At 57.2% G+C, this 14570-nt stretch overlaps 1 protein-coding gene and 1 long non-coding RNA gene across 8 annotated transcripts in view; one reads left to right on the forward strand and one right to left on the reverse strand.

The window, feature by feature from the left end:
• Window positions 1–2024: 2024 nt before the first annotated feature.
• LOC143664951 (uncharacterized) lies at window positions 2025–6350 on the reverse strand. 3 transcript variants are annotated; one of them, XR_013166688.1, is made up of 4 exons: window positions 6254–6350; window positions 5404–5934; window positions 3930–4081; window positions 2025–3569 (listed from the first exon to the last, which is right to left on the reverse strand). It is a non-coding gene; the product is annotated as an uncharacterized LOC143664951 (long non-coding RNA). The 3 variants fall into 3 exon arrangements; XR_013166687.1 differs by having other exon boundaries at window positions 3930–4084; XR_013166689.1 differs by lacking the exon at window positions 5404–5934 and having other exon boundaries at window positions 6254–6333.
• A 6571-nt stretch (window positions 6351–12921) lies between these two features.
• Window positions 12922–14570, forward strand: part of TCF7 (transcription factor 7) — a 35255-nt gene continuing 33606 nt past the window's right edge. For 4 of the 5 annotated variants that reach the window (XM_077138442.1, XM_077138443.1, XM_077138440.1 and 1 more), the window contains exons 1-3: window positions 12937–13170; window positions 13371–13437; window positions 13963–14087. In XM_077138442.1, the coding sequence (XP_076994557.1) occupies window positions 12937–13170; window positions 13371–13437; window positions 13963–14087 (426 nt within the window). Of the gene's footprint in view, window positions 13171–13370; window positions 13438–13962; window positions 14088–14570 lie in introns of all 5 variants that reach the window. The other variant, XM_077138439.1, reaches the window with a different exon arrangement.

Genomic DNA, 14570 nt, shown 5'->3' on the forward strand with positions numbered 1-14570 from the left:
AACCGTTATATATGTTTTCAATTCATACCAATTTTCTGTCAATTCTTCTGATTGCTTCCAGTGTTATTGTTAGAAGCGAGAATAAAAGCACACACACACACAGAGTTTTCACACGCATTCTGGGAAGTAGCAAAGCGGCCATTATCCTCCACTTTACACAGAGAGCAAATGAGGCCCAGAGAGAGGGAATTAGAGGGTGGGCTCCCAAGTCAGACACCCTGGGTTTTACCTTCATCACTTACAAGCTGTGTGACTTTGGGCAAGTTACTCACCCTCTCTGAGTCTCATCTGTAAAATGGGAACAATAATAGCACCTGCCTCACAGGCTGGGTGTTAGATGATACCAAGGAACCATTATTAACTTGGAGGGGGGTGATAATGGCCTTGTGGCTATATAAGAAAATGTTCTTGTTTTTATAATTATACACTGAAGTATGTAAGGATGAAACGACATGATGCCTGCGATTTGCTTTAAAATAGTTACTATTTTTAAAAAACTAAGAAGGCCAGGTACAAACAGTGCAGCAAAATCTTGATAACTGTTAAATCGGGGCAATGAGGTATATGTGGGTTCCTTATATCATTTGCTCTACCTTTGAAATTTTTCATTAAAAAAAAAAAAGAGCGCCTGCCTCACAGAGTCATTGTGAGGCTTGACTAAGGCACCACAAAAAGGGCCTCACCCGGCACCCAGCATACAGGAGGCGCTCAATAAATGCGACTAACTTTGCCACCATCATTGCTGCTATTATCCCATCAGCCGGAGCAGCAGAGCCAGAGCAGAGGGGCCCCCTGGCCTCCCGGCACTCCCAGGAGCGCTCACTGTGGGGCCGGACCCGCCGCGGGCCACGGCTCCGTCCTGGTGTGAGGTCCTGGGAACAGCCAAGCCACCAGGCTCCCTGCAGGCCGGGTGTCGGCCACTTGGTTCTAAGAGACCCCCTTCTGGGGGCAGGTGAAGCACCAAGTCTGGCCATCAGCCCTGCGTCAGAGCCCAGGGGAAACCTGGTCATAGCTTGCTGACGGCTGAGGGCAGCGAAATCCGGAGTGTCCAACCCCCAGGATGCAGTGGCAGCAGCTGTGACGGTGGGACAACAGAAGTTTCCTTTAGAGGGACCCAAGCGGCCCCCTCCTTATCCCCACCTGCGCTTCCGAGCCAGCCTCTTCCCGAACAGCCACCAGGGGGCGTGTGTGTGCACCCCCACCCCCCACCCGGGCTCTCTGTCCAGGCTCCAGGGGGAGCGGGCGGACCGAGCAGGAGGGCCGGGGTCCGAACGCTCCCTGGTCCCACCCACCCCACATCCCAAGGGGTTTTGTTTTTTCATAATGACATTAAGTAGTTTTTCTTTTTTAAATTAAAAAAACTTTCTTAAACATAATAAACAAACATTCTTACCACATATAATCAGTAATTCTAAGTAGTTTGTGTTTTAATTACAAAAGCAACTCATGTGCGATACAGGAAGTGTGTGCTTTGGATTTTTCCCTTTTCTGCATGTTTCAAAATTTCTTGAGCTTAAGGTAGGTAGCTCCTAACTTCTTTGGTTGATGGGGTAGAGGAAGGGACTCAACCGGCAATTCCTTGCGTCTCTGGACCTCAGTTTCCCCTGTCTGTATGTTCACAGGGCCTGGTGAGCTCCCAGGCTCTCTGGGCTCCAACAGTCTGGCTTTCTTGGGTGCTGCGGCTGGTCCCAGGGAGAGCGGGCTGGGGGAGTGTCACCACCGCCGCCCCAGCCTCCACTCCACCCCAGCGCCCTGCCTCCCGCCGCAATGCTCTTCAGTTGTCAGGTCTGCCCCTCCTCCCTGGGCCCTCCCCAGTCATTCTGGTCCTGTCGGTCCCCCCCTCCGAGGGGAGGAGAGTCTCTGCCACTCAGGGCGCTCAGCCGCGCCATGCCCTTGTCCATGCAATGCCATTCTCCAACTTCCCTCCCGGCCCTCAGCGGCTCCCTGGGACTGACCCTGTGCTGGGCTCAGGTGCCCGCAGTGAACAAGACAAGCCCAGCCCCGCTGTGCTGCATCACCCCGTCTCCCCAGCCAGCCTGCCCTGCCAGCTCCGAGGCTGAACCCACCCCGAAAGTCCCGGGGTACATTCAGGACTTTCTGCGGGTGCAAAAGCAAGGCCAAGGCAGCACTTTCCATGCTGGGGTGCAGACACACTGTTGGCCTGTCCCACATACAAGTCCCAGCAACCAAAGGGGTTTTTAACTGCTTTCCCCCTGCAGATGTGAATCTTGTCCTTACATACAAAGTGAAATGTTTAGTAGCTCAGCCAACGAGCATGAGGAGCTCAGGAGCCTGCTGGGTCCCACCTTTTAACTTTGCAAAGGGAGGAGCTGGGGCAAAAAGGCTTGGGACTTCTATCCCTCCCCAGTTGGGGAGAACTAAGCATGAGACAGGGAGAATTTCTCTGGCTCCAAGGCAGAAGTAGGAACATAGGTTAATCTCTGAGGGCCGGCTGGTCCCTGGGCTCCTTTGTTCCTGCTTTCCCAGAAACCAGACACTGGCCCCGCGATAGGAACGGAAGGTGCCACCCGGGCCAGGCCTGGGGGCTGGACTCCATCTCAGTGAGCCAGAGGCTGCGGCCCACCTGCTGACCGAGGAAATCCCCATTGCAAAGAGGCAGCCTGCAAAATTTCAGGAGGGGTGTTTGGGACCACAGAACCAGTTCCGTAAAGAATCAAGGATGAGTACAATCCCCATCGAGGTCTTTCCCCAACCCCCATCTAGCCAGGATTGCCAAGCAGCTCCTGCCACGCGCCCCTTTCCCCAGGGCACCACGGGCAGGAGAAGTGAGGTCCTAGAGGCTTCCCCCAGCGGTGGCAGCAGCTCTGTGCAAGGGCCACTGCACAGAGCTGGTTGCGTGTATAGGGCTGGCGGCGCTAAAGCTCCCACTAAAAATTCTTTCTCGAATGCCCGGTTTAAAGGGGCACGCTCCTCCCGAGATGTCCTCAGAGCTGGCTTCATCCCAGGACCCCCTCAGGCCTGCTGGGGCAGGGACAAGGGGGCCAGGGAGCAAGTGGGGGGAACTTGCTCTCAAACCAGCTCCCACCTAGCCTTGTTTTAGCTTCTTCCAAAAACCATGGGCTGGGAGGAGGCAGGGGAAAAAGAGGGAGAGTAGAAAAGTTCCGAAATTACAAAAACAAAAGACTAAAAGCTTGATTGGGAGGGGGAGACCCTTTAACAGGCCAGTACTCATAAAGCTGTGAACAAAAAGTAAAACGGCAAAGCTGACGAGGAAAACCACAGTCGGCAGTGGAGGCCCATCAGTGACCCCGAGGTGAGGAGACACACTTTCCCCACAGCGGCATGCATGTGCTCTGCGGACCTGGCCCCCAGCCCCAGGCCCGGCCGGAGCCAGAGACCCGAGGCGGAGCGTGAGAGGGGGAAGAGCCCCATCCCAGACAGCAATTTGGGGCGCTGTCTCCAGGATACACAGTGCTGAGCTCCCCCCCGAATAAGGAAAGCTCTGCTGTGGCCACTGTTGTGACAGAGATTTGGAGGTGCTGGATCCTCCTCCCTTGCAGAAGGCTCCCCTGGGTGTGGACCTGGCTCATCCTGGCATTCGGGAGGGGCTAGGGAAGAATTTGCTACATGAATAAATGACAGCCACTAACCCCCAGAAGCCCTGTCAGAAGCGCTGGTGGTTGAAACTCTGTCCCCCTGGCAGCCAATGACACCAGAGGGCCCTGCAGGTCCTGTCAGAGGGAGACCTTCTCTGGGGAGCACTTCTGGGCCAAAGAAAGTGCTGTCCACCAGCCGGGAAGTCCGGCTGTCCCCCATCACAAGGAAGAGGGCCACCTCCCTTTGGGCTGCAGAGCTAGAGTCAATTTGAACCCTAAAGGCAGAGGTTTGGGCTGTGTGACCCTGGGCTAGTCACTTCCCCTCTCTGAGCCACAGTTTCCTCCTCTGTAAAATGGGGTTAAAAGACTTACCTGTCGGTGTTGTGGTGAGGAGCAGATGAGATAACAGATGGGAAGGTGTTTTGTCAACAGCAAAGTGCTGTGCGAGTGTTAGGAGTCAATCTTGGGCCCCACAAAGATTTATTGGGCATCCACACTCTCCAGGTAAACCAGACGGACAGAGCCTGCTGGGACAGAATAGAAGATGGGAGCTGGACCCACGGTTCCCACCCATGCCTAGAGAGACTCTGTAGGGAGCACAGGCCCCTCAGCCCCTGTCCCTTGTTCTGAGGCTGGCTGGAGTGGCCCAGCCCCCTCAGCAGTGTCACTGCGAAAGTAAACATCATCCACTCGCCTGGCCTTGGGGGCTTCCCAGCCCTGAACCCCAACTCTTTCAGGACCCCACGATTGAGATTACTCAGCTGGAGGAATGGGAGTCACATAACATGGTGTGTTTACACAAATTACAGGGAACTCTCCCAGCGGGCAGCGGCCACAGAGGGGGCTTGCAGCCTGAGAGGTCCGCCGTCTCTGCCCACCCCTCCCTGCCCCGTTCATCTGTTCTTGTGCTGCTCCGGCATGCACCTCAATGCCCTAGAGAAATGTCTGCAAACCCTCGGAGCAGCAGGGCCGAGCGGTTGACAGCCCAGGACCTGACACAGACAGTGCTGAGTTTAAATTTTAGCTCTGCATCTCACCAGCTGTGTGTGACCCCAGGCAAGGCACTTGACCTTCTGGGATTCAGTTTCCCTTCTAATAGTAATTCCTACCTCATAACGCTGTTGTAAAGACTAAGTGAGGTGATCAGTGTAATATCCCCTGCATAGTACCAAGCTTAGGTGAGTTGTTAGGTTAATGTTCATCTATTTAGCAAACATTTGTATAGCACTTACAATTACAAGCTGTTCCAAGTACTTTATAAACAACAGCCCATTCAATCCTCACAAGAACACAACGACAGTGCGGGCAGTGGTGGTACAGTGGCAGAGTTCTCACGTGCCATGCCAGAGACCTGGCATGCAAAAAAACCCAAATAACACATTGACATAGGTGTTATTATCATTCCAATTTACAGATGAGAAAACCAGAGCACAGAGAGGTTAAGTGACTTGCCCAAAGTCACACAGGTACCGAGTGCCGAGCCAAAACCGAAACCCAGGTTTTCTCTTCTCCTGCTTCGCATCTTTCTCCTTCCAGTCCCTGGTTTTAGAAGACTTTGAAGCCAATGGGGCAGAGAGTGGGGGTTGGGGGTTGGGGGCTGGCTTCCTCCATCTCTGTCCTCCCTGACCCCAGTAGGCCTGGTGTGGGGGTGGGGATAGAAGCCCCAGGCACTGAGCATGCTCCAGGCTCCAGGCTCCATGCTACCAGCCACTTAACTAAGCAGTCTCTCCAGTAAAGGGGACACTGCTGCTACTAGCCCCCCTTAAGACTGGCCTCTTAGCCTAACACCCCCTATCTCTCCAGCCTCAATCGAAGACACAGTTGGAGCCACTGCCCTCACACTCACCTCTGAGCCTGCCGTTGGTCAGCTGCTTGCAGTAGGATAAACTGGGCCAGTGATGAGCAAAGCACACAGGAAGTACAAGGGACTGCCCAAAGCCCCGTGAGGCACCACGAGGGGAGAAATCCCCTTAGCCTCTGCTCGCACACCTCTGGAGACAGGGAGCTCACTGCCTCTGTGGGCTGTGGGCCATGCTTGGCGAGCTCTGACGGGTAGACAGTGCTTCCTCAAGCTGAGATGAAATCTCTCCATGTAATTTCCTTCCATTAGTCCTGTCTCTGCCCTTAGGCCCCGCAGGGCCAGCCGGCTCCCTCTGGCCTGCACACATCTGGAGATGAACAACTCTTGGCAGGAGGAGTCTCCACTCAGGCTGAACACTCAGGCTGCCTCGGCCTGGTCTCAGAAGACAGGATTCTGGGGCCTTCCCCACCCTGGCACCCCCTCTTCACCTACAACCTACAGGATTGCAGGGCCAGCTGCTCACTCAGGTAGGCTCTGCTAAGCGTCTCCGTGGGCCTGGTCTGGAGCTCAGCCCTACTGCTTGGAAATAATAATAATTAACAATGACCACCACGTAACAAGTACTTGCTCTAGACACTGTGCTTAAGTACCTCACAAGCATGAACTCATTCCACCTTCCCTGCCCTTTGAGACAGGCGTTATTATTATTAGCTCTTAGATGAGGAAGCGCAGGCTCCAAGAGGGAGGTGGCCGTCCAAGGCCCCACCCATGATGAGTAAGTGGAGAAGCCTGGATTCACACAGCCCCTGTGCATTCAAGCTCAGTTCTTGACCCCTAGGAGGCAGAGACCCAGCAGCCGGGGGCAGGAGACCCACTTACCAGGACCCACACGCACCTGCAGGGGATAAGCTGGGCGGCTCCACTCCTAAGGGCAATGGGAGTCCGGAGAGGCGAATGGTCGCTCTGGACGGGGGGCGGCGGGCAGGCTCTCTGGATGAGGGGAGACAGAAATGAGCCTCGAGGAAAGAAAGGCATCTCACAAACTGCAGAGTTCCCAACTGACAAACCAGCTGGTCTGGCCCCTGGGAGCTTGAGGAACCGGGCTGGACCTTTACCCACCTCCATCTCATGGGCAGCAGGCATTTCCTGAGTGCCCGCGGTATGCCTGGCCTATATGAGCACTCAACAACGGCAGAGGTGAAGGTTCCATGATCCCCAAAACTGAGAATCTGGGAGGGGAGGAATGCGGCCTGGTGAGAAACGTGATGAGCAGTCAGAGTTTAAGTCTGCTGACCTATGGCTAATGTCCCCCATATTGGGGACACTCATTGGAAATACCATACCCGCCCCCCACCAAGCAATCCCAGCATGCTTTGGGTTAGGAATTTTCCCCGAAAACAGGGGCACCAGCATTCCCCAAAAGGCTTTCAGAGGAACCGTACATGTTTTCTGGAAAATCATTTGCGGAAAATTAGTCCTATGGGCACATAAGTTTGGGGGATGCTTGGCTGAGGAGGCGAGGCAGGGTGAAGCCCAGAGCCCTCACTGGCTGTGCGTCGGGACTGGCAGGGGCTGAAGGCTGCGGCACAGGCATCCTTCAAGTCTCCCTCACCCATGATGTCTGATGCTCCTTCCCCCCCTCACCGCAGCTGCCCTGGGCTGGGAGAGGAGTGGCGCTGGAAATGAGAAGAAGGAGCTCTCTCCATGGGTCATGGAGCCAGGAGAGCATGGAAGTGCAGTACAAGTATGCCCTGGGGAAGCAGTCTGCTCTAGGACAGGGGTCAAGCCGGGAAAGCCGTGTCCTGGGAAAGAGGAACGTAGGAGAGATTTTCCCAGGTACAGGGCAGTGGGCCGGACTGCAGGAAGCGGGACATGAAAATGTGCCCTTCTGAGCAAGACTCAGTGGACAGCCAAACCCTCCTAGGGTCCTGCCTCACATAGGACACAGAGATCGTGGGGTCAGAGTGGACCATTACAGTAGGAGCTACCGTCCCTCCCGAAGAGGTCTCGGTTCTCTTGAAATTCCACCTGCTTCCTAGGCTGACGTCCTTTGCCCAAGAAGTCTTCCCTAACCGTCCCGCACATGGCAGTCCTGTTTCTGAAACACTGACTCCCAGAACCCCACTTGGCTTGATGTCCCCACAAGTCGGCAAGCTGGGCCTGCTACCTCCTTCCTGAATCCTGGGTGCCCACTGCTGTGAATGATTCATTCATTCATCCATCCATTCATCCATTCAGTCATCAATCAAAGAATTTCTGAGCACTGCAGTTTTCTATAGCTCTGTGCCAAGACCTAAGGCCGAGGGCCGCCACCGAAATCATGCCGACCGAAGGCCTACAGTCCCATCTCAAAAAGATATGCCTGCTGGTACTTTCCAAGGAAGGAATGTCTGGAGATCTAACACGGCCTGAACAGGGGTTACTATGGGCACATTACCCTGTGAAGCTACAGGCAGCTTGCACTAAGGATGCTGGGCTGGACATCCCCCACTTCCAGTTGCCTTTGTGGTACCTCTTTTCCCTCACCTCTGATCTCCTCACCGCATCCCTGGAACTAGGTAGGGAATATCTGCCATTTTCGGAGGATGAATCTAGGCCCCAGAGAAGGCAAAGATGTACTTGAGTCCACCCAGCCAATCAGCGCTGGAGCTGGGACCAGAACACAGGTCTCCAGGGCCATGCTCTTGGGAGACGAGCGTGTGGCCCAGGGCTCCGGGCTGGGCCCACAGCCCCCATTCCCGACCTGCCTTGGCTGCTGCCGCCTTGGTGTCTCTAAAGCCAGACCCCTTCCGGTAGAAACCCAAGGTTATTTTTCCCTCATGGTGAGTGAACCCCAGGCCCATTCATTGGGAACAATGGCTGGCAAGATGTGGGAAATTAGCCTGTGGGAAACTGTAATAACAAGCTTTCTGAACCTGTGGGGCAGCTCTCTTTGTAATTTCCCCAACTCCACCCCTCAAGCCAATTTGGCCAAACTTCTTGGAGTTTCGTCAGAAATAACTAACTTCTTGCTTCGCTATTAAGTTCTTGTGTTAAGAGCAATTCTGGTTATTCCATAAAATCTGGGGAGAAAAAACCCAGAGATGATTATAAAGTTAAAATGACCCCAAAGCTTTCTTGCTTCATTTTAAAGGCAGCTGCCTGGTAGCTGGTCCAGAGCAGTTGCATCACAGCGATTGTGTGTCTTCATTATGCAGGTCACAACCACCTACATGCACACACACACACAGTGTGGTAACACACATACACAGTTTCCAGAGCAAACTGTTTCTAGTAACAAACCACAGTCTGCCCCTAGGACTTGCGACCAGGCCTGGCCCCGAGAGAGAATGCTCCATGGGGAGTAAGTGCTCCGGACCAAAGCTGGCAGCCCAGCCTCCAGGCAGCTTTCAGCAAGCTCCAACAGGATGCCAGGTGGGCGGGCAGGAAGACACTCCACTAACAGCCTCTCCCTGCTGTAATTTACTAAATCCATTTGGGGCTCCTTTGAGCCATTTTCTGGAAATGCCACATTTCAAGGGTCCCCTGTTAAAAAAAAAGGTCAGGGAGTTCATGCGGGCCTTTCATCTTAAAGGAACTTGAAAGAAAAGGCAAGGAAATGTGTATTTTCAACCTTAGCTGTGATTAAGTGGGCTCAGGCCTTGAGAACATTCAGATGGCTTACATGATGTTACATGAAGAGTCAATTAGCCTGACAACTTCCGAAAAACATCTAGCTCAAGTGTACCCATTTATTAGAGCACTTGAAATGTGCCAGGCATTGTGCTAAACTCTTTACTAGGATGCATGACTCATCCCAAGCTCACTCCAACAATGTGAGGCAGGCTCTGGTATGATAACCGCTTCACCCATTGAGGGAGCCGAGGCTCAGAGAGGGTCAGTGATTTGCCTGGAGTCACACAGCTAGTCAACGGCAGGGCAGGGATGAAATCTCAGTTCTGCTTAAATGTGAAATCTGAGTTCTCTTTTTCTGACCCTTGAGAGCCCTGATTCTGTTCTGTACCCAGCATCTGAAGACAGACCATGTTCGCTTGGTTCATTTGCATGAAGATGAAGCCTCGTTAAATCACAAGCCCTGGCCAAGGCTGGATGAGGCCAAAAGAACCTGGGGCCTCCCACAGCTGGCCCCAGTCCCGTCTCCCCGGGTAGCTCCAGGAGGACAGCTCATCACCCTGGGGAAGAACCCCAGAGAACCCCAAGGCTTATTGTGTCTGTATCAGATCTGTAGGTCTGTGTCAGTACCTACAGCAGCAGAGGAGGGTGGGTCCAGGGGGAGAGACGGAATAGACCAAATTCTGCTGGCTCAAGGGAGGGTCTCTGGGCCCTCTTACCCAGCAAAGGGCTTGGGCCACTCCAAAGAGTCTATCCAGGGTGATTCCTCAATTTTCCTGCTGGCCTCTCCATGCAACATGGACCACCCAGAGAGCTGGGGCTCTATTGTGACAGTACACTCCTAGCAATTGTCTGCCAAGACCACGAAGCAGTTAAGGACTCTCTCTTGAATTCTAGGTTTCAGAATGGAACACTAGAGCATCTCATCAGGGTGTGGGCTCACCCAGTGTCTGGGTTTGGAATTTTGATACTCTCACTTCCAAGCTATGTAACCTCAGGTGACTTCCTCGACTCCCTTGAGCTTCAGTTCCCTCCTGTGTAAACTGGGGATAATGGTCCTTCCAGCATGGTCTCGGTGTGATGATAAAGTGAGATACCGTATACGAAGCTCCGGGGAGAATGCCTAGCACATAGTAACCACTTAGTAAAATGAAGTCATTGTGCAGATGATGATGATGCTGATGATGAAACCGGTACCAAGTGGCAGGGCGCTTTCACAGGACTGCACAGGTCTTTTGGGGACAATTCCAAGCTCCTGTTCTTCTCTAAGCCCTCCAGAGAGCCACCCTGACCACTTCAGCCCGTATTACCTCTCCCATATCTGAGCTCCTTCTGCCTGCAGTCTGTTCCGACTGACCCAGCTCCAAACTTGACTCTAATTAATTTCCCAGCTTCTCATGCAGCCCAGGCCTCCTGAAGAGCAGGACAGCCTCCCCTACCCATCTCCTCCCACAGCCTAAGCCCAGAGCAAAGCAAACATGGGTGCTCTCTCAGCAGGCCTGCAGTCTGATACCAGTGTGGCTGTGGGTGCCTGCGACTTCCTCCCTCCCTTCTCCTCATCCCCCTCTTCCCCTATTCACTGCCCCTGCCTCTGGTTCCACCCAGCAGGGCCAGGGCTTAGAGCCATGACCCCATAGAGCAGTGATTCCCAGACTTTAGGATTTCACAGCCCTATAAAATGTCCAAACAAGCTCGGGGGTGGGGGATGGACAGGGAGTGGCCAAGTTTTCTCTTTCTTTTTTTTTCCAAATAAGGACATTTAAAAAAAATTATTTTCACACCATCATTCCAGTAAAGAAAGGCTGTTTTCACACTAATGAAGCAGGAGAGCCATAATCTCTGATCAAAGGCTAATAGTTTAAGCTGAATAAATTTAGTTTCATTGAAAACAAAACAAAACAAACAAAACTCTCACTGCTGCCCTAATGTCTCTTCTTTCTCCCTGGACTGGAGAAAACTTCAACTTTCACTGCCCTCTGTCTGTTGGGACCTCATGGATCTGGGATCTTGGCCCTAAAGGAGGTTTCTACTGAGCCAGGATCACCCACAAACAGGAGGACCCCAAAGTGTTTGAATTAGAAAGACCCTTAATACTGTTCAGCTCTCTCAGTGGAGGCTTATCCCAAATCAGGACCTCAGGGTATGAGGGACCAGGTAGCTGCAGTGAGCTGGGGGAACTCTGCCCCCCCCACCCCCCGCCGTCCCGAGGGTACCCATAGCTGGGCCAGAGAATTCACTGCGTGGTGGTGGTGGTGTGTGTGTGCGCGTGTGTGGGGCAGCTCCCAAGCTGAAGGGTCTCCTCTTAGCCCCTGACCCCAGCCTGGGTCTTCCTGACGAAATATCTGCATCTGGTTAGAGCACCACTTCTCCCCGCTCTCCCCCTCATACCCGAATCTGGAGGAGACCGAGTGAGACTGAGAGCTCCAGATCACACCTGGGGGAAGGAGGTTGGAGCGACCCAGTGGGGAGGGTCTTCCCGGTCTCCACTGTCAAGCTGAGCACCAATGCTAAGCCTCCCCCAGCCCCAGGAGGGGAGGAAGAGTGGGCACCCCAGGCCGGAGGTGGGGGGTGGGGGGCGAGACGCCCCGCTGGGCAGGCGCAGATAGAATCTGAACACAGAGAAGCACGGCCCTGGCTCTTTGATCCGAGGCCAGCGGGGCTGGGCCTGGACCCGGAGGGGTGGCGCGGCCCTCTTCCGGCCTGCCTTTGCGCGGCTGCCAGGGGTCCCGTGGGGCCCGCTCAGGGAGGGGCGTCCGACACCACCTCCTCCACTGCTCTCGGGAGGGGCGGGAACGTCCACCCCGAATCCAGCACACAAGGCTGCGGTCTGCGGCCCTGGCCTTCTAAAAGGACTGGTGTCCGAGCGGACGCCGCGGTGGAGCGAGGGCCCCGGGGCAGGGCCGAGGGGATGGATTCCCGGCCGCCGCCCCGGGCTGGGCGGGGCGGAGACTTCCAGCGCCCGGATTTCGCGAGGGGAACAGCGAAATGCAGCTTCCCGGGTTGAGCGCTGCGGCCCACTGACCCCTGGCCCGAGTCCCGCGGCCCACGTGGCTGCGCGGCGCCCGCCGGCTCCCGGCTCGAAGGCGTGGAGCGGAGCCGGGGGAGCCGCGGCCGGAGGGCGGCGCGGGGAGGGGCGCGGGCCCGCCTCCTGGTCTCTCAGGGTTCGCGCCTCAGAGCCACCACGTGGCTGAGCAGCCGGTCGCGGGGGGACGCGCTCCGCATACAAGAGGCGCTCAATACGTGTGTGTTCGCGCTCAGGGCGGGCGGCCCAGAGGGAGGTCCCAGACGTTAGGTCTCAAGTGCGGGGCAGAGAACGGGGCTACTAAGGAGTGCGGCCCCTGCCGGCCCGGCCCTCGGGAGCTCGAGCCGTCTCAGCCCTGGGAAGCCTCAGCTCCGCGCACCGGAGACAGCGGGCCCGGGGCCTCACGCCGCTCACTTCGCGGCTGCTGTTCCAAGCCACTCCAAGCAAGCCCCGGCGCCCTCGGCAGCTGGCCAAGCAGCCTCGGCTCGGGGCAGGAATCTCTCGTGGGTGAGGAGGCGGGGTCAGAATCCCCACAGTTCAGGAGGAAGGCGACGCTGTGCAGTCGGACGCCTCTCTCCAGGTTGGCTCGCGGAGAGCGGGCCCTTTAAGACCATGCCCAGGGGGCGCGGCCCCGGCGCTCTCGGGCGCGGAGAGGGCGGGGCGAGCGCGTGTGGCCCCGCCCCGCGCCCAGGGCCCGCCCCTGGCGCCCCGCCCCCGGCACTCCGCCGGCGGCGCCTTTGATGTTGCGCCCGCCAGCTCCCCGAGCTGCTGAGCCCCGCGCCGGCGCCCCGCGCCCGCTGCCCGCCCGAGCGAGTCTGCCCGCGGTCCACTCGCCGCGGTCCGGGCTCGGGGCTCAGGACCTCGGGCTCGCCGCCTCCCGGGCCGGCTCCGCGCCCCGCACTCCACGCGCCTCGCGCCCTGTGCCCGGGCGGCCGGAGCGCACCATGCCGCAGTTGGACTCCGGCGGGGGCGGCGCGGGCGGCGGCGACGACCTCGGCGCGCCCGACGAGCTGTTGGCCTTCCAGGACGAGGGCGAGGAGCAGGACGACAAGAGCCGCGACAGCACCGTGGGCCCCGAGCGCGACCTGGCCGAGCTCAAGTCGTCGCTCGTCAACGAGTCCGAGGGCCCGGCGGGCGGCGCGGGGGTCCCGGGGACCGAGGCCGAGGTCCGGGCCGAGGTGAGGGTCGGCCGGCGCCCAGCTCCCAGCCGCGGCCGCCGCGCTCCCCGGCCCGGCGCTCAGCTCGCGCGGACCCGCCCCCTCCCTCCCGCAGCCCTCGGGGGTCCCCCAGGTCCCCGAGCCCCTCCTTCCCCGCGCCCCGTGCCCCTGAGCCCCCTCTCTCTCACTGCCCCTCACGCCCTCTCTGGCTCTTCCTCCAGGCGCTCCGGCGGGAGCACACGTCGCAGAGACTTTACTCGGACAAACTTCCAGAGTCTCTAGAGGACGGTGAGTCGGTGCCCGGGCCAGCTCCGCTTCCTCCCGCCGAGCCCCGACCTCCGGGGGAGAGTGGACGCGGCTGACGGGGTGGAGCCGAGGGGCTGCCGGCCGCACGCCCTGCTGCGGCTCCAGGAGGCGGTGGAGCCGATGGGGAGGGGGAGTGGGGGGCGGGTTTCGGGCTCGAGTCACTTCCGGCGCCCTGACCTTTATAGGCAGGAGCAGACCCCCGGCACTCTGCCTCCCCTCTCGCCCAGGTGACTGACTAATCCCCTGTTGAATAGAAAGCCTTGGCCAGTGCTCCTTGGCCCCAGGGTTAGTTAGGGCAAGTGAGGTGGGGGCGGGGGGGGGAACAGGTAGGGGCCGCCCGGAGGAGGCCTAGATTAGGAGTCCTTACCCAAATCTGGGCGTTGCGGTTCCCCTCTGCCCATTCCTTAGCGGGACCCCTTGGCAATTATTTTCTCTCTCAAGAGCAGACAGCCTTCAGGCCGGGCTGCCCTGGGCTGGCGTATTTGACCCAGCTCGTGATTTTTCCAGGCCTGAAGGCCCCGGAGTGTGCCAGCGGCATGTACAAAGAGACCGTCTACTCCGCCTTCAATCTGCTCATGCACTACCCACCCCCCTCCGGAGCAGGGCAGCACCCCCCGCCTCAGCCCCCACTGGTAAGTGGCCCCAGCAGCCAGTGCCTGCTACCTCCTTGACCAGGCTTGGGCAAGAACTGAGTGTTGCCTGGAACAAAATAGATATATGAGAGTTCTGTGCTGGTCCTCCCCCCACCGTGCACCCAGAGAGATCTGACCCCAAAGGAGAACTTTGTTGGAAGGAGGCCCACCCTGGGACGTCCCCCCGCCCTCTAGCTGTTGGCGTTTGTCTTCCCGGTTTGCTCGCCAGCAGGTGCAGGGCCCACCCTGGTCCTGGGTGATGCTCCCACAGGGTCTTCTTGGAGCTGAGCTGGGGACTTTGAGCTGAGCCCACCTCGACCCTGGGGGCTGTGCGCTTGGCGTGGTCTGAGCTAAGGGTTTTGCAGCGGGCTTTGTCCCCCAAGCCCAGGGCCTTGGTGCTGGGGAGAAAGGGGCAGAAAAGCTGGTCTGGTTTGAAATCCTGGTTGTACTGGAGAAAAATGCTCTTCTCCAGTTTGTCCGTAC

Source organism: Tamandua tetradactyla, chromosome 20 (assembly GCF_023851605.1).
Source record: "Tamandua tetradactyla isolate mTamTet1 chromosome 20, mTamTet1.pri, whole genome shotgun sequence".
Lineage (NCBI taxonomy): Eukaryota > Metazoa > Chordata > Mammalia > Pilosa > Myrmecophagidae > Tamandua > Tamandua tetradactyla.